General features: G+C 50.6%; 1 protein-coding gene across 4 annotated transcripts in view; it reads left to right on the top strand.

The window, feature by feature from the left end:
* Positions 1-25,599, top strand: part of SLC25A13 (solute carrier family 25 member 13) — an 83,746-nt gene that overhangs the window by 5,620 nt on the left and 52,527 nt on the right. For 3 of the 4 annotated variants that reach the window (XR_013485034.1, XM_020999968.2, XM_020999970.2), the window contains exons 2-3: positions 3,332-3,385; positions 13,255-13,397. Coding sequence is in view for 2 of the 4 variants with exons in the window: in XM_020999968.2 (XP_020855627.1) it covers positions 3,332-3,385; positions 13,255-13,397 (197 nt within the window). In the remaining 2 variants the exon portion in view is untranslated. Of the gene's footprint in view, positions 1-3,331; positions 3,386-13,254; positions 13,398-25,599 lie in introns of those variants that run through there. The other variant, XM_020999969.2, reaches the window with a different exon arrangement.

Below are 25,599 nucleotides of genomic sequence, written 5' to 3'. Positions count from 1 at the left end.
TGAGGTGAAGCCTCGGCATGCATTTTGATTTCCCTCTCCCATTAGTGATTTGGATCTTTCTTTCATGTGGTCTCGCTTCTTTTGAGAGCTGGTTGTACATGTCCTCGGGTCACAAGTTTTCATCATTTTGTCTTTCTCTCTACCTTGTGACCTCTCACTCCGTGTTTCATCCTCTCTTTGCCCTTCCTCTCCTTTCCCAGGCTGTCACCCCTGTGCCGACGGCAGTGTCCTCTCCTGTCGCTACAACCTTCCCTTTCTGCCTCCAGCTTTCAGACTCCCCAGTAAGTTTTGTCTCTACCTATTAGAATGGAAGTTGAGAGCAGGGGCTGGTTCAGCACAGTTCTTATCCGATCTCTCTCTCTCCCCGCCCCCCCCCCCGAACCAAGTAGACCTTACACTGTCCTCTATCCTCTGACAAAACTAGTACCAGGTTGTCTTATTTTACTACCTCAGGGACTCTTGCAGACATGAGGGCTCTGAGGGAGCCTTTGTTTCTTCTCCTATTGAAAAACAAACAGTTTATCATGCTCTGTCCCGTCTTGTTATTTTAGTGGATTAGCTTTTCTGTGTTTCTCTGGAGTTTCTAAGTTTCTGCTTTAGAGCGCTCATTTCATTCATAGGATCCCTTTGACCTCGTCATTTCTCCCCAGAATCCCGGCAGACCTTCCCTCTGTCCAAGCTGTGTTTTCCTTGGAGGACTTACAGACGTCATGTCATCGTGGTCTCCAGGATTTGTGGCTTGCTGTGGGCGGGTATCCCGTGGGTGCGTTTTTCCAGCCTTACAGGATCTGGGGAGCTCTGGAAGGCCTGGTAGGGGCCTGTCTGCTCCTCTTCTCTGCCTTCTGGGGTCTTTTCCCTGTTTCCCCTAAGTCTTGCTTTTTGGAGGACCTCAGGTGGCCTAGAGTGTGTGGCCTCGTGGTCACCTTCTAGTCTGAGCTTTGGCCTTTCTTTGTCCCTAGTGCTCAGCACAGTGCTTGGCACATAGTAGGGGCTTGATGAATGCTTGTAGTTGACTTGAGTGTACAGTCTGGGCCAGAAGCACGCACCGGCTTTCCTCTGGGGCTCCTCTGGGGCCCTTTGTTCATGCTTGCTGAGGTTCTTGTCAACTCAGCCAGCATGTATTTGGCCCTTCCAATGTGCCAGGCACTGTGCTGAGCCCTAGGGACACAAATAGAGTGATAGCCCTGCCCTCCAGGAGCTTACAATCTAACAGGAAGCTGATGGGGGAGAGGGTGAAGAGGTGAAGGGACCCAGGGCTGGGGCATGCTAGAGAAAGCCCAGGGTCAGGATGGAGGTTCTGGGTGGAGCCGGCCTCCCAGAGGGAGAGGCTGCAGGGGGCTGGGGGCACTTCCTGTGTATGAAGCCAGGGCTTGGTGTGAGCTTCAGAGGGAAGAGATCCACCATTTTCTTCTCCCACCTCCTCTGTTTTATCTAATGCGGCTTCGGGTGGTTCTATGTGTGAATGATTGTGTTTGGGTAGCGAATGATTCATTAAAGTAGTTAGAGGGGTGGTGGGCCCAGAGCCAGATCAAAAAGGTGGCCACTAAAGCTTGGCAGAAGATAGAAGTTAGAGGCCCAGAGACAAGCCAGTGGCCCAAGTGGAACCCTAGGCAGCACTAGTTGGAGGCTGGGTGGGTAGGGATTCCAGGAAGAGGTGCTGGCAGCATATCTCCAGACAGACCCTGGGTCCATCTTGGAGATAGCCTGTGAACCAGTGTTCTCTTACTGAAGTCCGCCTTTCCTGATTCTCTGCTGCCTTCTCTTATCCCCTACTTATGTGTTTTGCTTTTGCTGACTTTGTGTAAACCCCTTGCAGACTGGGGGGCTCTCGCCTGTTTCTTTGGAGATTAGCTTGGTTTGACCTTCCCACCCCATCCCTGACCTGAAAATGCTGCAGACACAGTCTGACCTCGATACTGCCGCCCCTTGTTCAGAACTCTCTTGGGGCGGTCTAGAGAGTCTACCTCAGAGCTAGGAAGGCCTGGGTCAAGCCGTGACCCTGGCTGTCCAGGCTGTGGCTGCCCAGGGACCCCTGCAGCTTCCTGGGACTCCAAGTTTCAGAGCAGCTGGTAATTTCTTTTAGGAGAAGGAGTTTGCTCACTGGGGCTCCCCCTACCCCACCCCTAGCTTATCTGATCGTCATCCCAGGTCTGTCATATGTGGTATTTGAACATAAGTGTTAGGGTCACATATGACTTTATACTGTTTCACCTAACTCTGTCTAGGTGGTGGCCCAATGGATAGCGGGCTGGGCCGAGATTCAGGGAGATCGGAGTAATGAGGCCTGCTGCCTCAGTTTCCTCATCTGTAAAATGGAGCTGTCCCCTACCTCCCAGAGAGGTTGCGAGGAGCTGACGTGGCAGGATAGATGCTTCACCGACACGCGCTCTCATCTCCTCATTAGGATCCGTATCCTTGAGGGGGGTGCCAGGGGAGGGAGGAGAGCAGGTGTTCTTCCTGAGGGGCTCTGGATTCAGCTGTCTTCTCAGCGAGACCCTGCATCCTGCCCTCAGTGCCTGGGATAGGTGTTTACTGCTGAAAAGTCTCTGAGCCCCAACAGCCCATTTAGGACATGGCGTGGCAGACTCAGACTTGGCATGCACCACCCTGTCTGTCATGGGGTGTCGCCTCCGAGCCTCGAGGTTCCTCCCCTGACAGATGGGGATAATGGGGTTCTTGTGAGGCTGTCGCATCTCATGGCCTTGGGTTCTTGTCTGTGGGGAGCGTTTTCTCATCAGCATGCCCTGAGTAGCTTGAACCCCTCCCCCCATCAGCGTAAAGCTGGGAACTCAAGCCATCTGGCCAGCTCCAGGAGACTGCATTGGGTTTGAAATCGCCATAGTAATATTAAGATGTTTCAATTTTCTTTTTTTTTTTTAAGGCAGGTGGGGTTAAGTGACTTGCCCAGGGTCACACAGCTAGTAAGTGTCAAGTGTTTGGTCTGAAGTCGGGTTTGAGCTCAGGTCCTCCTGACTCCAAGGCCAGTGCTCTATCTACCGCGCCACCTAGCTGCCCTAAGAGGTTTTCATTTTGAAAATGAGATAGACCTATTCAATACCAACAAAAGCTCTTGGAGGTCCTCAGAAATTTTGGAGAGTCTAAGGAGGAGTCCTGAGACCAGAAAGTTAGAGAATCGTTTTCCTCTTTTCATACACTGTGACTGTTCCGAAGCCTCGTTATCTTCTTAGCTCTGAAATATTTGCTGTCCATGGAGGTATTGGCTCATACCCCGAGAGGATGAGAGCCCTGAATTTCTAACCTGTTTTCCCTCTGTCTGCCTGTCTGGTTCTTTAGATTTATTTTAACGTTATGACTGTCTTTATGTTTATAGGTGACTTTAACCAAGAGGGCGGATCCATCCGAGCTGAGAACAGTATTTTTAAAGGTCAGTCTGGAGGGAATTCGTGGACTCCCTTTTGTGTGTACTGTGATTTAGAATTTGTTTCAGCTGTTCCTTTTCTCACTGGTCCATTTAAACACTTAACCATGAAAGATGAGGGGTTATTCTGATACGGAGTTTTGTCTGTTGGGAAGAAGGAAGAGCGTCATTTTGCCATGGCAACCTGGGTGTGGAAGTGTGGAAGAGGAATCCCCACTGTCCTGCCAGGCCAGGGTTTCTCCTCCTCCTGTGAGGATCAAAAGCCTCTGTGCAGGTCTCCATATCCCTTCTGCCAGGACAGAGCTCCCGGGGTCCTTGTCAGCATCAGTGTGTTGCCTGGAAGAGCTAAGTCATTCCCTGTTGTTTATTGTTACAATGTTGCTGTTACTGTCTACAATCTGTCTGCTGTCCTGGTTTTGCTCCCTTCCCCTTCATGGAAGTCTTCCCAGGTTTTTCTGAAACCATCCTGCTCATCATTTCTTATAGCACAATAATATTCCATTACACTCATATACCACAGCTTATTCAGCCATTCCCAGTTGGTAGGAATGCCCTCAATTTCTAGTTCTTTTCCCCCACAGAAAGAGCTGCTAAAAATATTTTTGTACAGATAGGTCCTTTCCCCCTTTTTTTTGTTTGTCTTTGGAACATAGACCTAGCAGTGCTATTGCTGGGTCAGAGGGTGTGCACAGTTTTATTGCCCTTTGGGCATAGTTCAAAATTGCTCTCTAGAATGTTTGAATCAGTTCACAACTCCACCAACAATGCATCAGTGCCAGCCTAGATTTTAAGATGAAGCATAGAAACCGGGAGCCAAAAGTAGGAAACTGAGAGTGACTATAGAAAGGGGTGTGACTCTGGAGGCAGAGTCTGATGCTGGAGCAGGGAGAACAGGACTGCATCCATCTTACTTCTTTCTCTCACTTTTGTCTTTTTTCCTGCCAGAGAGAATGAGGCAGCACTCATGAACAGGGGATCCCACCCCAGGGTACACCAGCAAGGCTATGGTTAGGAAGCCCCTAAGCAGGCCCTGCCAGCCTCTAGCTGGGGTGCTTGGCAGACATGGTGGGATTCAAGGCAGTCTGTGCCCTCCTTCTGGAGTCCTTGGCACAGGGGGCTTAGCAGAAGCCCCCAGGGAGGCTGCCAAGAAGAGACAGTGCAGGGGGCAGACAGGGGGAGTTAGGGACCAAAGCTTGTGCAGAGCTGAACATCTCAGCAGACAAAGACTAGAAAAGAGGGCTGTGAGCTGGGGGCACAGAATTAACTTTAACCCTCTGGAACTTGCTTTTGCGCTCTTGTGTATGTCTTTACGGGTTTCTTTGGTGCTCTTTTTGTCTTAGCATCCCTTCCTCCGTGACTCCCCTCCCCTACCATAAATGCCCCCCTTTTTTTTTTGGTTAGCCAGTGGGGTTAAGTGACTTGGCTAGGGTCACACAGCTAGTAAGTGTTATGTGTCAGAGGCCAGATTTGAACTCGGGTCCTCCTGAATCCAGGGCCAGTGCTCTATCCACTGCGCCATGTAGCTGCCCTCTATAAATGCCCTCTTTTAGTGAATACATATATCAAGCAGAACAGAGCAATCTGTCTGTCATGTCTGGGGAAAGGTGTGTTTTATTTAGTACCTGTGGTCCACCACCTCTACCAGGTAGCAAGCAGGCTTCATCCTTCATCTTCTGAAATCACCACTGGTCTTTGCGTCGATCAGAGTTCTGAAGTCTTACAGGGTTGTTTTTCTTTACCATGTGCTAGTTGCTGTATAAATGATTCTCACGGTTTGCCCACACTTCTCTGAATTTGTCATTTTTATTACTCCTTATCACACAATAATACTCCTTTGCATTCATAAACCATAATTTTTAAGCCATTTTCTAATTAATGGGCATCCATTTGGTTTCCAGGTCGATGCAATAATAAAGTTCTGCTATAAATATTTTTGTACAAAAAGGTTTTTTTCTCTCCCTCATGCTAGACGATTTTCTTCAACAGATGTCCTCACAGTCACAGAATTGTCTGAAAGTTATTTGTTTGCTGATCACAAGAAATAATGACAAAAGGAGCGTTTGACTCCTGTAGTTGAAGGTGTCCTTGAAGTATCTCTAAACAAAGCATCTCGCCTCCCTCTTAGATGTTAACAGCACGTAGTCCCTGGATGGTCCCAGTCACCGCCATGACTTGGTTCATCGGTCTGCTGATGATTAATATCGAGCTGTGAGACAGGAGAGGAGTGCTTTCCCAAGGGCAGCGAGGTCTCCTCCGAGACGGGGAGGCCTCAGGATGCTCTGGGGGTGAGTGTGACGGTGCTGACCCTGCATCCCCAGAACATCTTCTCAGAGAGGTCCACGTCTGCTCCAAAGAAGTCACTTCGGCTGTCTGTACAGTCACAGGAACCAAGCAGGAAAGGAATGCCTGGTTCCTGTGTGGAGGAACCACGTTATGGCGTGTGGCTGTGGTGTGTACACACGCACATCCTTGATCGGACCTGAGCTGGACTCAGACTTCCCCCGGCTGATATTTGGCAAATCGTCCAGAGCTTCGGCAGTACCACACTGTGGCCTGGAAACAAAACCAAAGAACCACCAATAGTCTTCTGATCATGTGTACAGGTACAAACTGTAGGTGACCCAAAGGCAGTGAGAAAATGTCAGCCAACTTACACTTAATTTGTGGTTATTAAATCCCTTCTGAAGAACATGGCCAGAGTTAGCCATGTGGGGAAATTTAATGGTTACAACCAGCCCAGACTCTGCCCTGGTAACTTGACAGTGTTAAAAAACAACCAAAAAAACTCTTTGATTATGTTCAGAAGATCTCCTAAGCAGAGTTTCTGAGAGGAGAACACGGACAAGAATTTCATGAGCTGATAATTCAATCAGAAATTCACTGGTGGAAGAGACCCTGAAGGACGGCCCCTCTTTCAGTGCCCAAGAGTGTCCACAAACCTCTGCTCTGGCAGAGGCCACGGATCGTAGAAGCTTTTCCCAGTCAGGCCAGGGGAAGAGTGATAGAGACTCTTCCCCTGCCATCATGCCTCACAGTTCTAGGAATGTTTGTGCTAACAGTAAGGCAGAAGGTTTAAGGGCTAAGGAAAAGCAACACAACTGTTGGGTTTTATTAATGACTTAATGACTGGTTTAGAAAATCCGAGAGAATCAGCAAAGAAGCTATTTGAGACGGTCGCTTCCATAAAGTAACCGCATGCACATCAACCCTGATAATCAACAGCGCTAGCAGAATCAAGGAGAAAATAGTATTAATCCCATTCAGAATAACTGGAAAATGTATAAGGTTTCGCTTTAAGCAATAAAGACTAACTTAAGTAGGGAGAGAATTAGCATCCACAACTGAACCATACCAAATAATAAAAATGACAATGTCACCTACATCAGTTTATGGGTGTGGTGCTATAGCAGTTAAGTGACCGAGACAGTACAGAGCTAGACACAGTATTGCTTCTGGAAAGATTCACTGGCCTCCAAGTCCTAGCTAAAATTGCGCCTTCTTTAGCAAGCCTTTCTTGACCCCACTAAAGGCCAGTGCCTTACTCCAACTTTATTGGCTATCCCCAGTTACCCAGTGCATAGCTCATAACATGAGATATAGACTATCTCAGATTACATTGTCAAGCAATAACCTTCAAAACTATTTAATACTGGTTTAAAAAATAGGTAGCTGAATGGAACAGACTAAACAAAGAAGAGTCAGGAACAATTGAACTCAGTAACCTTGAAACCAATAAACATGAAAACCTAAAGTTATCTGGGGGATGGATGTATTGAGAAATGTAGGCAGCATAAAGATAAAAGTTAACAATAATATATAAAAAGTCTTCACTTCATCTGTTCAGTTAAAAACCGATTGTAGCTTATAAAATGAATTTATTGGTGTGAACAAGGTGGTTGAAATGTTTCATGAATTATTTGATTGTCTCCAATTTATATCAACCTCAGTGCAAACGTGGCCTTGGGAAGGTTAGTGAAAGACACACCATGAGTCAGGAGTAAGAAGCAAGAATTCAAAGATGAGAGGGTACAGCTGCCTCACCCCTGTAGTTCATTAATACAATCATGTGACGCAGTAATCTGAAATAATTAGATGTGAGCATCATATAGGGAGCTCTGGAGAAGCACCCAGTAGGTGTGAGCAGACTACGTATGGCATCTAACCAGCATAGGTCTTTGTCAGTGACATGTGCAGATGCAGGATCTGTGCTGGTCACTTGATGAGGCGAGGGCTACCCAGGTATCTGCTAGTAAAATCTAGCTGATGGGAACTCTGTGCAGGATGGTGTGGTGTGCGTGGACAGGTTGTCCTTTGCATTTTTAGAGGGAACGTCTAGACCAGGAGCCCAGGTCTGCCTGGGTCTGTTTGCTTCAGAGTGTGTGGTAGACAGGACAGCCTTGGCTGTAGCTCTTTGGAGTGAGGTGAGAGCAGGGCTGGCCACAGCAGTTGGGGAAGGTAGCCGAGAGAGGCACCAGTCCCAGGAATGAGGCTGCTTCCCTCTTGGAGGCCTCTGAACTCACCCTGGTGCTGAGTCTCTCTCACCACACTTTCAGTAAATGAGCTTCTGCGGCAGGGCTGTTCATGATCTCCTAGCGCATCTGCACTCGGCAAGGAGACTGAGGGCAGGGGCAGGCTAAAGAGTCTCCCAAGCCTTGTGGTGGTGATGGTCGGGGGTGGGGTGGACTGCGTGATCTCTGAACTCCTTTCTGATGCCACGAGTCTGTGGAGGCGTCACTGAAGAAGGAAGAATATAAGGGAGTCTCAGGGGTGCAGAACTGCTTGGGCGAAGAGAAGAGCATCCCATTCAGAGAGTATTTATGAAGCTCCTGCTGAGTGCTGGGCCCTTGGCTAGGTGCTTGGCATACAAAGCAGCCCCTGCCCATGAGGGCTCCCCTTCTGCCCGGGGGGGCCTACAGAAGATGGGTCTGCGCTCTGGCCGATGGGGGCGTTGCTGCGGTGACAACCATTAGGTCTGCCTGGCCTCGCTGGGGCACCAGTAGCACCCCGCTCTCTTACTGGTCATCCGTTGCTCCTCCTGCCACACAGTTCTCTGACAGCATCCCCGGTCCCTCTCCTCTTTGGTTTTTTGGTCAGCTGTGCATTCAGCCTGCTCAGACCCTCCATGATCGTCTGCAGTGCTTTCTGTGCAACTCTGGCAAGGTGATTGTGTTATACATCACTGTCCGATACCAGGCGAGTGGGAGCTCTCATGATCTCCCAGAAGCCATTGAGCCACTCTCCTCCTCCCGTTCTGATGGATGGGCTCTGGCTCGCCTCCGGGTAGATGCATGTGGAATCTGGGCAGCAGGTGTCTCTGCTCCGCTTGGGGTTTCCCATGCGAGTGGACAGGCCAGACTCCATTGGGACTTGATTCAGGAGCACGTGGAGTGCCTCTCCCTCGGCAGGAGTCCTCTGGACACTTCCATTGGGCTGATGAGTCCCTCCATCCCCTGGCTGAATGTGGCGCCTCAGCCTTGTTTTCCCGGGGTCACTGCGTGCGGCTCTCTCTCTGGTGCTATCTCACACGCAGTGCCCCCGGCTCACAGGCAGGTGACCCTACAAAAGCTTTGTCTTGGTGAGTGATTGGCGTTTTCTCGGACACTGGCATTTCTCTGGATCTTTAGTGTGTTCTCCCTTCTCTTTTGGCCCCTTCCACTTCCTCCTTGGGTGGTGGAGGGCACCCTGGGTGCTCAGAGGCTGTGCCAGCCTCTGGGCACCCTGGGTGCTCAGAGGCTGTGCCAGCCTATGAGCCTTTGCAGTTTCTGGCCCTGGCAGACAGACTGAATCGGCTTCCCGAAGTCCAGGTCACCTGTAGAGGAGTCGCTTGATAATGAAACGTTGGTGGCCATGGCCCCAGCCTGCACAGCCTTCTCTGGTGACAGAGCCAGCGTGGTGGGGAAGGGTGGACGGGGCCAAAATCAAACTGGTTTTAGGCTGTCCGCAGACTTTACTTTGACTCTTGGTACCATCCAGGGGAGGTCTTTGTCAAATGACTTCACAGACATGCCGCCAGGGTGGGGATCCTGTTGCTCTTTACTTTCTTGATAGAAGTAAAAAAGAGGAGAAGGGAGGATCGCAGAGACTATTTCATAGGACATTTGGGTGTCGTGTCGCACCAAAGGCCACTGTGGAAAGTGGGAGCTTTGTTGTTCAGCCGTGCCCCACTAAACTGCCAAGCATTCAGATGCTGCTTCAGAGAGCACAACTCCAGTGGGCCGGCCATGTTCAAACGCAGAGCTAACGCTTGCCAAGAAGACTGTTTTATGGAGAATTCACACAGGGCGAGTGTTTACATGTTGGTTGGAAGAAGCAACATAAGGACACTCTCAAGGTCTCTCTCAGGAGCTTTGGAATCGATTGTATGGCATGGGAGACACTGGCACAGGACTGCCCAGCATGGCATGCCCGTGGCACTTGGATGGAGTTTTGAAAGGAACTCTCGAGACTTTGTACAAAGATCAAAGTTATCTGTAGACATATGATTGACTCATCTGTGGGAGTTGATTAGCTGGGGGGGGGTAATAACTGGTAAGCAGGGCCCAGGATGGCTTCAGGGGCACCCAGGAAAAGGGAGTGTAATGATCCACTCCGGCCCCTTGGAGAGAGCTAGGAGTACAAGTAGCAGAGAGAAGTGACAGAAGAAAGCCCAGGGAAGACTGAGGCTCAGGGTGGATGGGCTACAGGTCTCAGAAGAGAAGTTCGAGGGAATAGACTATGGGTAGGGAACCTGTGGCCTCGAGGCCACACGTGGCCTTCTAGGTCTTTGGGTGTGGCCCTTTGACTGAGTCCAAGTTTTACTGAACAAATCCTTTTATCCAGGGGATTTGTTCCATGAAGTTTGCATTCAGTCAAAGGGTCACACTTGAGGAACTAGAGGGCCACATGCGGGTTCCCCAACCCTGGAATAGACCATTGGGTTTCACAGTCACAGAGCGCAGCCACTGGGTCCATTGAATAGTTATGAGATGTGTGGTGACCATCCGTAGGGCAGCTCCAGGCATTGAGGAGTGAGTGCAGTATGAAGAATTAGAGACCATGAATGAATGGTATGTAGACAGCCTGGTCTGGCCCATGACCGCCTCCAGCTTCCTCTTGGAACTGGCCAGGCCAGCCGAGCTGCCTTCAAGCCTGGCTCAGCCTGTAACTGTCTTTTCCCCTCTTCACACTTATGTGCTGTCCTAGCCCAGTGCCTGGCATACAGTGAGCACTCAATCTCTCTAGGAGTTTGGCAGTCAAAGTGAGGCGAGAGAGCTGTAAGAAGAGATGTTAGGTAGAAAATAGTATGGCAGAAACTAGGGGGCACCTAGGTGGCGCAGTGGATAGAGCACCAGCCCTGAATTCAGAAGGACCTGAGTTCAAATCCGGCCTCAGACACATAACACTTACTAGCTGTGTGACTCCGGGCAAGTCACTTAACCCTGTTGCCTAGCCCCCCAAAAAAAAAGAAAAGAAAAGAAAGAAACTAGGCATAGACCAACATCTTACACCCTATACCAAGTGAAAGGCAAAATGGGTACATGATTTAGATATAAAGGCTGATATAAGCAAACTGGGAGAGCAAGGAATAGTTTACTTGTCAGATCTATGGAGAAGGGAAGAAATGAAATGCAAAATGGATGATTTTGATTGCGTTATATTGAAAAGCTTTTGCACAAACAAATCCAGTGCAGCCTAGATCAGAAGGGAAGCCGAAAGCTGGGAAGCAATTCTTACGGCCAGTGTCTCTGACAAAGGCCTCATTTCTAAAATATAGAGAGAACTGAGTCAAATTTATAAGGAAAAAGTCATTCCCCAATTGACAGATGGTCAAAGGATATGAACAGGCAGTTTTCAGAGGAAGAAATTAAAACTATTTGTAGTCATATGAAAAAATGCTCCAAATCACTATTGATTACAGAAATGCAAATCAAAACAACTGGGAGGTATCACATCACACCTGTCAGATTGGCTAACATGACAGAACAAAACCCAAAAAATGATAAATGTTGGAGAAGATGTGGGAAAATTGGAACACTAATGCATTGTTGGTGGAGTTGTGAATTGATCCAACCATTTCTGGAGAGCAGTTTGGAACTAGGCCTAAAGGACTATAAAAAATGTGCATATCCTATGACCCAGCAATGGCACTTCTAGGGCTGTATCCCAAAGACATCATATGTATGGGAAAAGGACCCACATGTACAAAAATATTCATAGCAGCTCTTTTTGTGTGGCCAAGAATTGGAAATTGAGAGGGTGCCCATCAACTGGGGAATGGCTGAACAAGTTGTGGTATATGAATGTAATGGAATACTATTGTGCTATAAGAAATGATGAGCAGGCAGACTTTAAAAATAACCTGGAAAGACTTACATGAACTGATGCAGAGTGAAATGAGCAGAACCAGGAGAATGTTGTACACGGTAACAGCCACGTTGTTCAATGACTAACTTTGATAGACTTAGCTCTTCTCAGCAATACAAGGACCTAAGACATCTCCAAAAGACTCAAGATGGAAAATGCTATCCACATCCAGAGCAAGAACCATGGAGTCTGAATGCAGGTGGAAGCAGCCTATTTGCTGATTTCTTTTAATTTTTTCTTTCTTGTGGTTTTTCCCTTTTCTTCTGATCCTTCTTTCACAACATGACTAATGTGGAAATATGTTTAATATGAAAAAAAAGGTAAATTAAGAAAAAGAAAAGACATTAGGGCATAGTGGACACGAGGAACAAGTACGTAATTTGGGAGGAGGTCAGGGCATGCTTGTCAGTAACGGCAGGCAGTGGTGTTCCAGCCCGTCTGGAGTATGGTGGCTTGGTGTGGCCAGAGTGGGTTCAGGACTTGATTCTGCCCATCCTGCCAGCCTTCTGTAGGGTTAGCATTCAGACGGCTGCCTCTGACTATTTTGTGACATCGAATTACAACTTGGGCCCGGGTAATTACAGAAATGGAAAAGCAGGGCATGACGTAAACACTTCAGCACCTGGTGGGATTTCCCAGAAAGCCTTGTCTCTTCTTCCTAAACCAGGCATGATGTGTTTTCTTGTCTTCTGAGAATCATGTACAGGCCCTTCGATCTCAGAGTTGCTACATGCAGCTCCTGAAGGAGTAGAGAGGAGGGTTGGGGATTTCACGGTCATTTTCTGAATGGGATAAGGTAAACCTCCAGATTGGGTTTCAGATGCTGGTGAGTGTGTCCCAGCCGTGACTGATGCTGGTGGCTGGTGTGGAGTTCTCATGTCAACCCTGCATGGGAGGACAGAAAAAGGGACCTGAGCCATAAAACTGGGTGCTTTGAAATACGACCAGCACAGATGGGATCTGTGTTCTTTTATCCTCTTGGGTAGAGATTCCAGCAGGAGCAGAGGGTGTGGGAGAGCCCAGGGGTCCTCCGGGTTTCCCTGGAGGGGTGAGTGGGGCCCACGATTTGCTCAGGGGAACTCTCCAGGGACCAGAGGCTCCACCTCATGGGAATTGGCAGCTGCCCTGCACTGTAGAACTGCAGATCCCAAGGCGGATGTTCTGATACCTCTGGTGTCAGTGCTTCTCAGTGAAGTCGTGTTTGTGTGGTGTTTGGCGCGGGGTGCACAGTAGGTGCTCATGCTGCCCAGGCGAGCCTGTCCCCCGTGGCTCGTGGCCTCCGTGCCCAACCTGGGCAGGCACGGAGGCAGCACCACTTTGTCCTCTCTCTCAATGCCTCAACTTCTCTGTTTGTTTTGAGCAGCATCAGGGCTTTTCTCAGATGTATGTGAATGATGGGCGTGAGGATCATGGCTAGCTCATTGATGCCTCTTCTGGGCCCGGGACATTTGGAGAGTTTCTCATTTTTCCTGTACAGATGCGCTCGTTCCTTTTGAGGTCGAATATGTAAAGTAACTTTTTTTTTTCAACAGTATGCAAGTGTTGAGAAAAATGGAGAATTTTTCATGTCTCCCAACGACTTTATCAACCGGTACCTGAATATTTTTGGAGATTGTCAGCCCAACCCCGAGACTGTGGAGCTCCTAGGAAGTGTGGTGGACCAGACGAAGGATGGGTATGTTTGAGGCTCGATTTCGTTGGGAAACGTGCTCGAGGTCTTTCTGTTGAAGGGGCTGGGAAGAGGTGTGTTTTCACCTTGAAGGAGTTTTCTCCATCACGCTCTCCTTAGTTGTCATGTCAGAGTTAGGGACGGCTCAGACTAGTGAAGTGGCTTTTCCAATGACAGTCGTCTCTTCTCTCCACCCTCCCGTGCTGCGGGTGCAGATCGTGGCCTCCTCATGGAGGGGGGTGGCAGGCCTTCTGCTTGGTGCCTAAGACTGGGTGGGCCATGCCTCTTTCTGTGGATGCAGGCATTGCCGAAAGCCCACGACTCAGTCATGGGAGCGAGGCCCCCAGCCCGGGGGTGATTGTAAGAGTCTGGGGTCACACCAGGGCTGCCCTGCCTTCCTGGGTTTGGGTGAGGGGAGCTGCGTGCCCCCATCTCCACCATAGGAGAGCTCTTCTTCCATCTACAGTGTGCCAGACAGGATCCTTTGTCCTCTGTGCGTCTCAGTCAGGCGCAACTGGGGAAGCCTGATGCTGGACTGTGCGTCCAGAGGCTTTGGAGGTAAGCTGGCCCTGTTGGGCGCCCCCCCCCTTCCCCTGGGCTGTGAGGCTGCTGGCTGCCTTCACCTGAGGGCCTTTCTGTGAGACGCTGTTGGCCTCGTCAGTTCAGAGCTCCACCAGCAGCGAGCGGCATCACTTTCTCATCTTTGTGCTCCTGATTTGGGGCTGACTTTGACCTTGGCACAGATGTATGGACAGAAGATTCCCAAGCCTGTCCTTTCTTGTGTGTCAGGGTAGAGTCAGTTTGACTGCTGGGGAGGATGGTGCCGTGAAACACAGAGGATCCACAGACGGGCCATCACGGGTCAGGGGTGCTAGTCACTGAAGACAGGCACCAGGAAGCATGTCCACACGTCTGTCTGTCCATCCAGGACCATGCAGGGAGACATGCCTGCGGGTGTTTGGCGCATAACGTTCAGTAACCAAAGGAAGCATCCCATTGCATTAGAGGTTGGTGAAAACACAAGTTCATGCATCCCCTGAAGCCTCCCCGTGGCCAGAGGGAAGCATCTGGCCCTGACAGACATTCAGCTTTTCCTCCTGCCCTCCAAAGAGTGCACCAGACCCCAGGGGAGGGTCCACGGCCTGAGAGGGAAGGGATGGAAGGCTCTAACACAGACGGCTAGGAGAAGGACCAGGAGATGAGTCTGCAGAAAGCCAGGAGGCAGAGGCAAGGAGGAGGAGAGCGTTCGGGTATGGGCAATGGCCAGTGAGAAGGTGGTCCAGAGACAGAATTAGGCCATTGGCGAGCAGTGTCAGTTGGGCTGTGGCATCCATGGCAGGGAGAGGTCACGGAAGCTCGGGCTGTGAAGGGCTTTGAAGGCCAAATAGTTTTCCTCCGGATCCCAGAGGCGGCAGGGAGAGTAGGTGATGGGATCAGAGATCAAGATGTTGGTGGTAAATGGAGGATGGACTGCAGTGGGGAGACTCACCAGAGGTGGGCTATTGCAGGAGACCAGGTGTCTACACTCCCCTGTCAGAATGGGGCTCCATCCCTGGAGCCGGCCTGGGCCTTAAGAGGCCAGCTCTGGCCTTTCTTGGGGTCTGGTACCCTAGGCAATAGGTGGGAAGAAGGGCAGTGAACCTCTCCCGGTCAGGGTCAGTGTCTCACTTTGCGTGTGCTGGAGACATCCCCAAGCTAGAGGCCCTAGTGGACAGGAGGCCAGGAAGTCCCAAGGCCGACGAGAGGAGAGGAGGCTCTTTGAAGGAGCTGGCTTAGTCTGCAGAGGGTACGCTCTGTGTTCGCCATCTCAGACCGTCCCAGGAGGGCAGGAAGGTCTGGGTGCTGCCTGACGTCTGCACGTCTGTCTTTCCTCGGTCACTTGTAAGTGTTGGGAGGGGGAGAGAAGATGTCCACATGCAAGGATTTTATCCATTTCCCACACACAAGCCAGAAGGTGCTCCATAGAGGCTGGCTTTGCTCAAGTCATTATTGCCAGAATAATTTCTGGGAGGCCTGCAATTTGGGCTAAGGAGAATGGCATTTGGGTACCGAGTCATGCTGACGACCCTGACTTTCCTTGATCTTCTCCATGCTCCATCTGGCGTCTGCGTTCCTGGCCTGCCCCTTGGTGGGCAGGCCTCTCCTCCCCTTGGAGGCTCAGCCCCTGGCGAGAGCCCGGGGCACCTCCTTCTCCCACCTTTCTCCAGGAATTCAGCCCCTTGTGGTGGCAGCCTCCCTGTCTCTTGCCCTCGGGGACCACGGCTGACATGTTGGTCTTTCCCCAAATATCCCAGCTTCGTCGCTCCTGCCACCTGAACTTCCCCCTGGGAAGGAATGAGCCCCTGTTTTTGTCACGGGCACCCTGAGCCTTCCACTTCTGTGCCCAGAGCCCCGGTATTCCCGGATCTGGCCTGGATTTCTCCTTCCTGCATGTTCCACAGGGACTCTCCGGCCCTCCTGTCACTGCCCAGGCGCTCAGTCCTCCGCCCTTGTCCCTAATGCCTCGTTTCAGGCCTGACGCTCCCCTGACTGTTGGCTCCTGGGGCCAGGTCAGCGGGCTGTGCCCCTCTTCCCACCGAGCACTTGCTAAGTGCCCTTTGTGTGCAGGGCGCTGCTGAGACTATAAGCTGGAACAGAAAGGTCACCCCTGCCCTCTGGAGGCTTCCGTCCAGTGCAGAAGGAGCAGGGGAGGAAGGAAAGAGAGGTGTCCTGAGCACCACAGCACCGAGGACCCTGAGAGCCTCAGCACCTCCCTCTGCTTGGCCTTTGCCGACTCCTGTCCCTGGGCTTGGAGCCCACCCACCCTCTGCCCCTTGGCATCCCCACCTTTCGCAGTGATGCTTTCAGCGTGGGAGACCCCAGCCTTCTCTGCTGCCTCATCCTGTAGTTAGAATCATCCAGAACTGGATGGGACGGAGATGGAAAATCTGCTCAAAAAGGCAAACTGCTGCTTTTTAGATGGAAGAATACGCTATTCTGAATTGCCATCAGGAGAAGTACAGGGGACAAAAATGTGTCCTGTGTGGGAATGCTTTCCAACAACAACAGCAACAAAGTTTTGAAAATAAGCATGGGTCGCGTGAAGTTAGCTGGTGTCTAGGCTGGCAGCTGCGGTCAGACTGTTCTTTCAGCGATGGCTGAGCAATGGCTAAAGCCCAGCGCCTTCTCTCAGTCGTCTTCTTCGTGACTGTGGCATCAGGCAGTGTTGACCTCTCCTTCTTTCTGTGAATCTCTCTCATGTATTCTTGGTGCTTTGTGTTTTAATTCTATTTTATTTTCAGTTCCAAATTCTCCCAGGCCATCGAGAAGGCAAGAAAACCAGCCCCATTGCAAATATGTGCAGGTTGTGCAAAACAGATTCCCACATTAGCCATGTCTGGAAGAGAGGGAAGAAATGAGGGAGGGGGCAGGAAGGAGAGGCCAGAGAGAGGAAACGACCGTGCTTCAGCCTGCACCCTGCTTCCTCCTTGTCTCTGTCTGGAGGTGGGCAGACATCACGAGTCCTTTGTATATCAGTCACTACGGCATTCACAGGTGATCATCTTCCCATATTACTGTTCTCCTGGTTCAGCTCCCTTCACTTTGCATCAATTCATATAAGTTGTCCCAGGTTTTTCTGAGAGCATCCTGCTTGTCATTTCTTAAATCACAGTGGTACTCCATCACAAGTCAGTGGATAGAGCGCCAAGCTTGGAGTCAGGAAGACCCGAGTTCAAATTTGACCTCAGATACATAGCTAGAGGAGGAGATGGCGAACCCCTCCAGTATAAATGGAGACACAAAAGTCGGACGTGGCTGAAACGACTGACTGCTGAGCCCGTGACCGTTGCGTACCACTGCTTGGTCAGCCTTCCCCTGTGGCGGGCTTCCCTTTCATTTCCAGTTCTTTGCCACCCCAGGAACAGCCACTCAGTCCTCTGGCACATATGGGTCCTCTTCCTCCTCCTTGGCACTCTCTCTCCAGGCTCTTCTAAATGCTTCTCGGTGCAGTTTCCCAGCCTGCCCTACCTGTGATTCATCTGGTTCCAGCATGTGCTCCCGGAGGTGGGAGCTTGGAGTCCCTAGAAAGGCGACTTCTTGAAATTAGCCCTAAAGGCGGGTAGTTCCTCTAACTGTTCCTGTCTGGTGCTATTTCCTGGGGTGGGGGTTTGGGGGTGAGGCCTGGAGGTGGAGGAGAATCAGAGGAAAAGGACATTTGTTATTTGTTTTTATGGTTTCTTATACACTGTTGTTTCCTGATAAGGAAAAAATGTCTTTTTGTCCAATTCATGAGACACATGCAAGTATAATTTTCTTGATGATGAAATTATTTGTATATATCTGTTTTCACCCTGCGGTTGTGTGAATGAAACCTAGGTGTTGATTAACGAGGCTCCCAATTGGTGATGCTGCAGAAGTATTAGGAGAATGTGGGCGCTGTCCATGCCAGTATCTGTCTATGGAAGGCCCTAATTAGTGAAGGTTTTAACATGTCCTGGATGGGAGTCTTCTTGGAGGAAGCCTGCCTTCCTAGCTCCACTGTCAGGCTTTTCCATCCAAGCCTCTGACATGAAAATCCTCACTAGCTGTCCTCTGTGAATCAGGGATCTGCTTTGTGTTTCTTTCTCTCCAGACACCTGAGTCACCTCCTGTCTTTGGGTGTTACTTACTTTGTACAAATACTGGCCGTCTGAACTCTGGAGGGGAAAGCAGCACGTGGCACGGTGGCGCTTCCTGTACGAAGGCGACAGATATCATCTCGGGTTCATTTTCCTTTGGCATCCAAAGGCTGACGGGTGGATGGGGAGCCCCTCGGTGTCTCAGCTCTGGCCATCTGTTGCCAGGGTCAGGGGTGGGTCCCCTGGCTTTTGGCACAGAAACTCTTCACTGAAGACACAGCAAGAGAAAGGAGACTCCCCACCCCCACCTGGGGGGCACTTTCCTTCAGGAGAAGAGTGCTGTAGGTCGGGGCAGGGCCAGTTTTTCTCCGTCACCCATCATATCTGTCAGCAATATGCTACAAGCATGCATTAGGTGCCTGCTGTGTGCCAGGCTCTGAGCAAAGTGAAGGGTAAAAGCAGTCCCCTCCCACAGTCTAACCACAGACAACTCCGTGCAGGGCAGAGGGGAGACAGTGGGGGCCGTCAATGGAAGGCTGGAAGCCGGGAGGTGGATGGGAGGAGGGAGCTGAAAGATGACGCCTCATGCGTGGGCAGCGGCAGATTCCAGGGGGCCCACACATGCCAGGCGGCGACTTTGCAGAGCTGCAGAGGTGTAACAAGTTTCTGTTTCACCTCCCCAGGCTTGCACCAGGGTATCTGAGAGGGGTCCTTGGCACCCGAGCCTCCTTGGGCTCACAGCCCTCAGACTCCCTGGACGTGCCCTTTGAGAGACTTCCTCTCATCTGCTTTTCTGGATTGTGCTCAGTCGCCGTCACAGAGCCAACACTCGTGAGGAGGTGGCTGACCTGGGAGACGCTCGAGTCGAGTCTGCGCACCCCAGAAAAGCTGGCTTATGGTTCCTGAAATTGTCTGGCTTGGATTTCGTGCCCCTTTCCCAGCATATGTTTAGGGTGGGCCGGGGAGCCCCAGACCTAAGGTTCTTTGCACACTGTGTCGTCGTCTCCTTGCAGCTCTTTGAAGTAGTTGCTGAGCTGCTGGCAGAAGCTTTTCTGAAATGAGGCCCATTATCTTTGTCAGGAAAAATGTGAACTCAGGGGAGCAGGCGGGGGCTGCCTGCTTGGGGGAGGGGACAGCCTCTGAGCCCTGACGCTCTGCTCTTCTTTCTCTTCCTGGGAGTGAGGGGGAGCGGCTGGTGGTCCCCCAGGGCGTCTGTCACCCCATGGGATGGCCAGGCCTTTGGAAGATTGGCTGCTCGCTCCTTCTTGCCTCAAGACACATTGATTTCAGATGTGGGAAAGGCTGAGAGGGCGTCCGTGGCATAAATGTTGCCCAGAAATCATCTTTCTAGTCTGGCTGTCCCATTCATGTATGATAGGACAGTTAGCTTTGAACCAGCACATTGTTTTTTTTCAACAATGAGGAGTGACTAAATTCTAAACATTTTTCTGTTGATATTGAGTCACTGTGAGTGAGACAGTCCTTAGTAAGTCAGGGTCCTCATTAGCCCAAAGGGTGCACAGAAATAAGATGGTGAAGCCTTCGGCACGTGGCATGGACTGGGGTTCAGCCATGGAAACAAGCCTAGAGCCTTCGGCACGTGGCGTGGACTGAGGCAGGGGGGTCAGCCATGGAAACAAGCCTGGTGCCTTCGGCACCCTGCATCAAGACGCTGTCTAGTTTTCTTAATTTCTTAATTTCCTTCCGTTGCTTTTCTTCCTATAACTTGTGCCATTCCCCATGTGATGGGCTCCCCTGCCCAGACAGAGCTGCACTCAGTATTCTGCACGTTGGGGTCCTTCTGTTTCTTGGACCTCCTTGGGTCATGGGGCCTGGGGTGCCTAGCAGGGGTCAGAGGTCCTGTACTTTGAGGAACTTTGTGGGCCAAGAGAGTTCCCTGTGGGTTCCAGAATGGCCACCCTAGAAGCCAGCACCCTGTGAGCTGGAAGGCCACGGCGGACCTGCCACCATGTGTCATCTTCCTCTCTGTCACCTTGGCCCATCCCAGAGAAGTTTTCATCTGTATTTCTCTTATCCTGAGGGATTTGGAGCATTTTTGATGAGTGGTTGACAGATTCCATTTCTTTCTTTGGGACCTGTGTCTGATCTCTGACCACTTACCCTAACACTGGACAGTGACTGGATCAGTTCTCTCTAGGTCTTGTTCACAGACTCTGCTGCAGGAATTTCCCCCCCAAATCTGATATTTACCAGAGCATCTCTTACCTGGGACCCAGGAGAGGGAGGCCAGATGTTGGGGGGGATGCCCCCAAGAACCGTCTGCCTTTCCACTTCTCTCAGGTGTTTTGGCCTGTCATCTTCTAATTTTATGCCTTATGTTGAAAAGTATCCTAGAGCTGGAAGATTGAGTGTGTGGGCTTGTATATTTAGTGAAAGGCCTCCCTGAGAAACTGGCTGGAGTCTGGGACTCAATCAGGAGGCCTCTTTCTCTAAGACAGCCTGAATGGCCCAGAAATGGGCGCAGAGCCCAGCACTTAGGCAGGCCGGTGGGTGACAAAGGTTCTTGTGCTGAGGCCTGAGACGGTCACATCGGAGAGGAGCGACCATGGACGTGGGACCTTCGGAGCTCAGAGGCTGGCTCGGTGCCCCCTGCCTTCCTCAGCCAACACTGATGTCAGTGCTGTCTTGGGAGGGAAATGCCTCCAGATTAGAGTAAATTCTTCCTCCTTTTGTTTTCCTGACAATGTGTATATGATAATGACCTAAGGATCAGCTCACTGCACGTGGCTGGAATTATTTGAATAGTGAAATACATAGAAAATAGTGCCATTTTATAGGCTTCTTACCAAAGGAGAGGCCAGTGCTCAGAGAAGGCAAGGCATGAGAACAAATCAAGGTGAGCCAGTTTGTTAAGGAATGAACAGCTGGGGCTCATTTCTGTTTCTGGAATTTTTCTGTAAATCTGAGTTGACCAGGGTTGACCCAGAAACCACCTTTAGTTTCAGTTTTTCTTAAAAGTGTTACCTCAAGTGAATGGATTCTGCTTTCTTGCTTTAATAAACGTAGCAGGTGAGAAGTAATTTTGTTTTTCTTTAATTTAGGATCTTGTAGCATTCAGTAATTATTCTGATGAGGGATTCTCATTATCTAACATCATAACTGTGGAATATGGGTTGTGTCTCCCAGGCAGAATGGAGCCAGGACTGCTTTTCATGGTCTTTGTCACCCCAACATACCCTTGTGTGAAAAACGAGGGAACAAAACTCTTCAGGGATGGGCCCTGGGCCTTCAGGGAGTTTTCAGTCTGGAACAGGGATACAGCTCAGGATGGAAGAGTTATATAGCGCTCCCTAAGAATTCTTCATTCTGCACGGACTGCTCCTGTCTCTCTTTGTGTGTCTGTCTCTTTCTCTGTGTCTCTATGTCTGTGTCTCTGTCTCTCTTTGTGTGTCTGTCCCTGTGTCTCTCTAACTCTGTCTCTGTGTCTGTATCTCCGTCTCTGCGTCTCTCTGTATCTGTCTCTATCTCTGTTTTTCTCTGTCTCTGTCTCCCTCTCTCTCTCTGCCTGTGCCTCCTCTCACTCACTTTGGCTTTCTGGCTCTTGGCCTCCTCCTTTGTCAGCAGCTGCTCTTTCCAAGGTTCTTGACCATCTGTCTGTTGCCACACATCATGGCACACATACCCTCTCTACTCCAGACGGAGTTTTTTTTTGGTTCCCTGGCCCCGTGTCTGATGGCTCCTTCTCCATCCCCTTTCCTCAGCTGCCATCCGGCGCACCCCCTCGCCCCGGGACTGCTCATGCAGACTCGTCCTCTTCTCCCTCGGAGCTCTGTGGAAGCTCTTGTGTGTTCGATGAGCATTTCCAGAACCGTGGCTCCCACATCCATGTGTCTGGCCCGTGTCTTTCCCCTCCGCTGGTCCTACGTCCCTAGTTGCTTGTTGGACTTTTAAAAAGAACTGAACGGAACAGAGATTTCTCAGATGGAATGCGCCTCCAAAGAGCTTTCCTCTCTGGTTCCCCACTCTCCCCGTGGTCAGAATGTCCTGGCCCCTCTAGCAGTGTCCCAGGGACTTTGGGGGTTGGATCCCAGCAGGGTGGCATCTTGCTTCCACGGGTCTTCCCCCTCCCCCCCCCAGTCTCTGCCCTCAGGTTCCTTTCTGAATCCCACTCTTTATCCTCATTTAACCCTAACCCTCATCCTCATCCTCTGCCCCTCGTCTTCGGACCATCCTCTCCGGCGCTGCTAAATCATTTCCCTTCCAAGCCAATCTGACCATGGATCATTCTGCTCAGCAGCCAGTGGCTTTGTGCTGCCTCTGGGGTCGAGCGTCATTCCTGTTCACCTCTCCAAGTGTCTTTCCAGCCTTATTGGCTGTGTGCTTAGACCCTCCTTTCTGTTCCTCACCTGAGGCTCCCCATCCCTGTGCTTCACACCTGTAATCCCTTCCCTCCTCCCCCCCTTTCTTTAACTGACAGGTCATAAACACTTTGGGGGAGGGGGGGCTTTCCCAGTGCCTCAGCTGCAGGCGTAGACACCTTTGTGTTTGTTCCCTTTTTATTAGGTGCTCAGTTCCCAATGGCCTTGCCTCCCCCATTGTATCCCCAGAGCTTAGCTTCGGCCTGGCACCTTGCAGGTGCATGATAATTACTTGGGGATTGATGGACGGGGACTTTGAATTTATTGCTGTGATTCTATGTGGAGGTGCACTCCTAGGATGGTGGGGTGAAAGTGGGGAAGAGCCCCCCAGTTTATTGTTGTGGCTTGTCCTGTGGTAGCTTCCTGGAAAGGTTTCTTGGTCATCTTCCCTCGGGCCAGTCTCAGCCTCCCGCTTTCGGGGGATCTAGGGGGAATCTCTGAGTTGGGCCTCTCTCTAGGGCCTTCACTTGGGCCCTTTCTGCATTTAAGCTAAAATGATCAATGGTGGAATGTTGGATTTGGGGAGTGTGGGGAAGTCCTTGCTGGCTTTTGCCGTTAATGACCCCTAATGAAATTCAGCGAGGGTTTCGGCTAAGCCAGGAGAAAATGCGTTGCCTGGGCAACTCTTCTCTGCCCCTCCCCCTCCCCGCAGCCGGGACGCGGGGATGCAGGGATGCAGGCTCGCTTGGGGCCCTCAGGCTCCCATTATTGCAGCATCTCGGAGTATAAAGAGCCGCCCGCCCGTCTAATTGACTGTGAAAAATTACTGCTCAGTTACTGTATTGTGGGGTCATAATAGGAGTAAATGAAGACATGGTTGTTGTCAGAGTGGATCTGTTGGGAATCCTTTGTAGGCTCTGCAATTTAAGGAGCAAAACGACACAGGGAAGAAAATAGCTGGTTTAATTAACGTGTAAAAATGGGGTTAATTTGAATTCAGCTGGCCTGGCCACTGGCACATTAGGGGTGTGGTGGCCCGGTCCCTGGCACCTCAGAGCTGATCTAGAAGACACTGACATGTTTTATTTGATTCTTTTATGATGCGTGTGGACAGGGCATTTAAGCAGCACATCCTCTGTTTCCCAAGGATTTGCTGGATGTGAATATCAAGGGAGTTTTGAAATGTACATGGATCTTAGAATTGGATGTGCGTGTACTTTAATTGAAAGAAAAAGTAAACTTTCCTCACTACTGAGTTGCTATTTCTGATAAAGGATCCAATCTTATTTTGATTTCATTATTACTTAAGCTTTTATTTAAAATAAACAGGGTGTTAGATTGGATTTGATGATTATTATTAATAAAGCTTCACTTCTTCGCGTCTCTCACCCGGGTTTCAATTTGAGAGATTTAAGACTTTGACTAAGAAGTAGATTAAAAGTAATTTTGGCTAAAACTAGTCATACTCCACCCCACCCCCTTTAAATCTAAGAACAAAGTAGATAATGTGGCCATCTGCTAACAGTGCCCACGAGAAAGCAGATCTTCGCCCCTTCCCTGGCTGTTGGCTATTCAGGAGATCTCTTGAGTTGAGGGCACTTGGGAGCTCTCTTACTGAGAATCAAAGAGACAGTCCACCCAGGAGTGGAGGTAGACCAGGACCCCATTGGCTTGGGCTTTCTTTAAGGAAGCTCCTCATCAGACAGTTAATGGTTTAATTGGGTTAGGCATTTGTGGAGGTCACTTAGTTGGTAATCAGCAAATTGTGCCTCCAGGCTCCTGCAGCCTGCTTTTCTCTTTTTTCTCTTATCTTCCCTTTATCCTTATAATTGTGGCTGATTTCCTAGTTAGCTTGCCTGGTGGCTGTGGGGGTGGTGGCCTTCCTTTACCTCCCCTCCCAGCCAGTGGGATTAGGGTGCCTTTCTCCCTCTCTTGCCCTCCTCCTCCTCCTCCTCACCCCTTTGTTCTCGCCTCCCTTCTTTGCTGGTAGCTCTCCTGTTACAGGGCATTGTGTGCTGAACATTTAGAAGTTGGTGTCTTTGAAGTTTGGAATGTGTTTTTAAAATTCACTTGGTTTCAGTTTTGGTAAATGAAGCAAGGACCGAGCAGAGAAAGACCTCTAAGGTGATATTGGGGGCCCTCAGCTTTTCTGGTGTTGTGGGGATGCCTGTGGACCCCTTCTCAGAATCATGCTTTTAAAGCCTTGATGTACCACATAGAGGGTTACCAATGAAGCCAGTCATACTGAAGAGAGTCATTGACATTTTTTAAAAAGGAACCAAGGATAGAGCGACTCCACTGTGCTCTAGGCCCGGAGTTAACCTGGGAATGCTGTGGCAGCTTGCGCGGACCTGGAGCATGTGAGGCCATGGGGGCTCGGCTTCCTCGAGGGTCCTCCCAGGCTGGAGTGTGGGTCTGCTGCGGGCCCCCTTGTTGGGGAGCCAGAGCTGAGCTCGGGAATTCCAGTGTGCCAGGGTCCCGGGGTCCTGCCCAGTGTCCACCCGGAGGGTTCCTTCAGATATTATTGCTCTTTTCTTTTTCTTTCCCACCTCTCATCACAGGCTTCCTCCATCTGCCCGTGGCCTGCCTTCTTTATTGTCCAGCCCCTCCTCCTCCTCAGTTCAGGCTTTGGACACCAGCACACCCCAGTCTGGGCCCTCCCAGGGTTGCATTTTTGCATCGTAGTCTTTGCATGGGAGAGGATGATCCCTTTTCCTGCAGCAGGATTCTTGTGGACTCTAGCAGTTACTAAAGGCCCCCTGAAGGCGAAGACCAGGCACCAGCCAGCCCACAGCCGAGGGCAGGACTCAGGCCTGATGCAGGGAGCAGGCTCCCTCTTCTCTGCTGCTGCTCTCCGTTGACAGTCCATCATCTTCAGGTCCACTGCTTGCTCTCTGTCGCCCCTTCCTCCCTTTAAGGGAGCTCCTGGGCTGGATGGGGCCGTAGAGCCCTGGACTTGTCTTGATTCGCCAGTCAGCAGGGTGGGCTCCAGGGCCCTCAGTGCCCTCCCTGCCTCATTGGCACCCAGCTCTGTGGTCGGTGGGTCGTTCTGATAGTCCACAACATAGGATTTGGCCATTTGGGAGGGTGGGGTGCGGTGGGCACAGTAGCAGGGGGCCAGACCTGCCTTATACCTACAAGCCATGGTCCAGGAGAGCTGCCTGCCAGGCAGGGGCAGGGGGATCGACTCGCTTGTGTCAGGTGAGCCTTGAACCCAGGTCTTTCTGAATACGAGACCAGATCCCTCTGCAGTCAAACATGCAGCCTCTCAGCTTAACCTCCAGTGAATGT

This window comes from Phascolarctos cinereus, unplaced genomic scaffold (genome assembly GCF_003287225.1).
Source record: "Phascolarctos cinereus isolate Bilbo 61053 unplaced genomic scaffold, phaCin_HiC Scaffold_1;HRSCAF=81, whole genome shotgun sequence".
In the NCBI taxonomy this organism is placed as follows: Eukaryota; Metazoa; Chordata; class Mammalia; order Diprotodontia; family Phascolarctidae; genus Phascolarctos; species Phascolarctos cinereus.
Note: the sequence above shows the minus strand (reverse complement) of the source record. Positions and strands in the feature narration are given on the sequence as shown.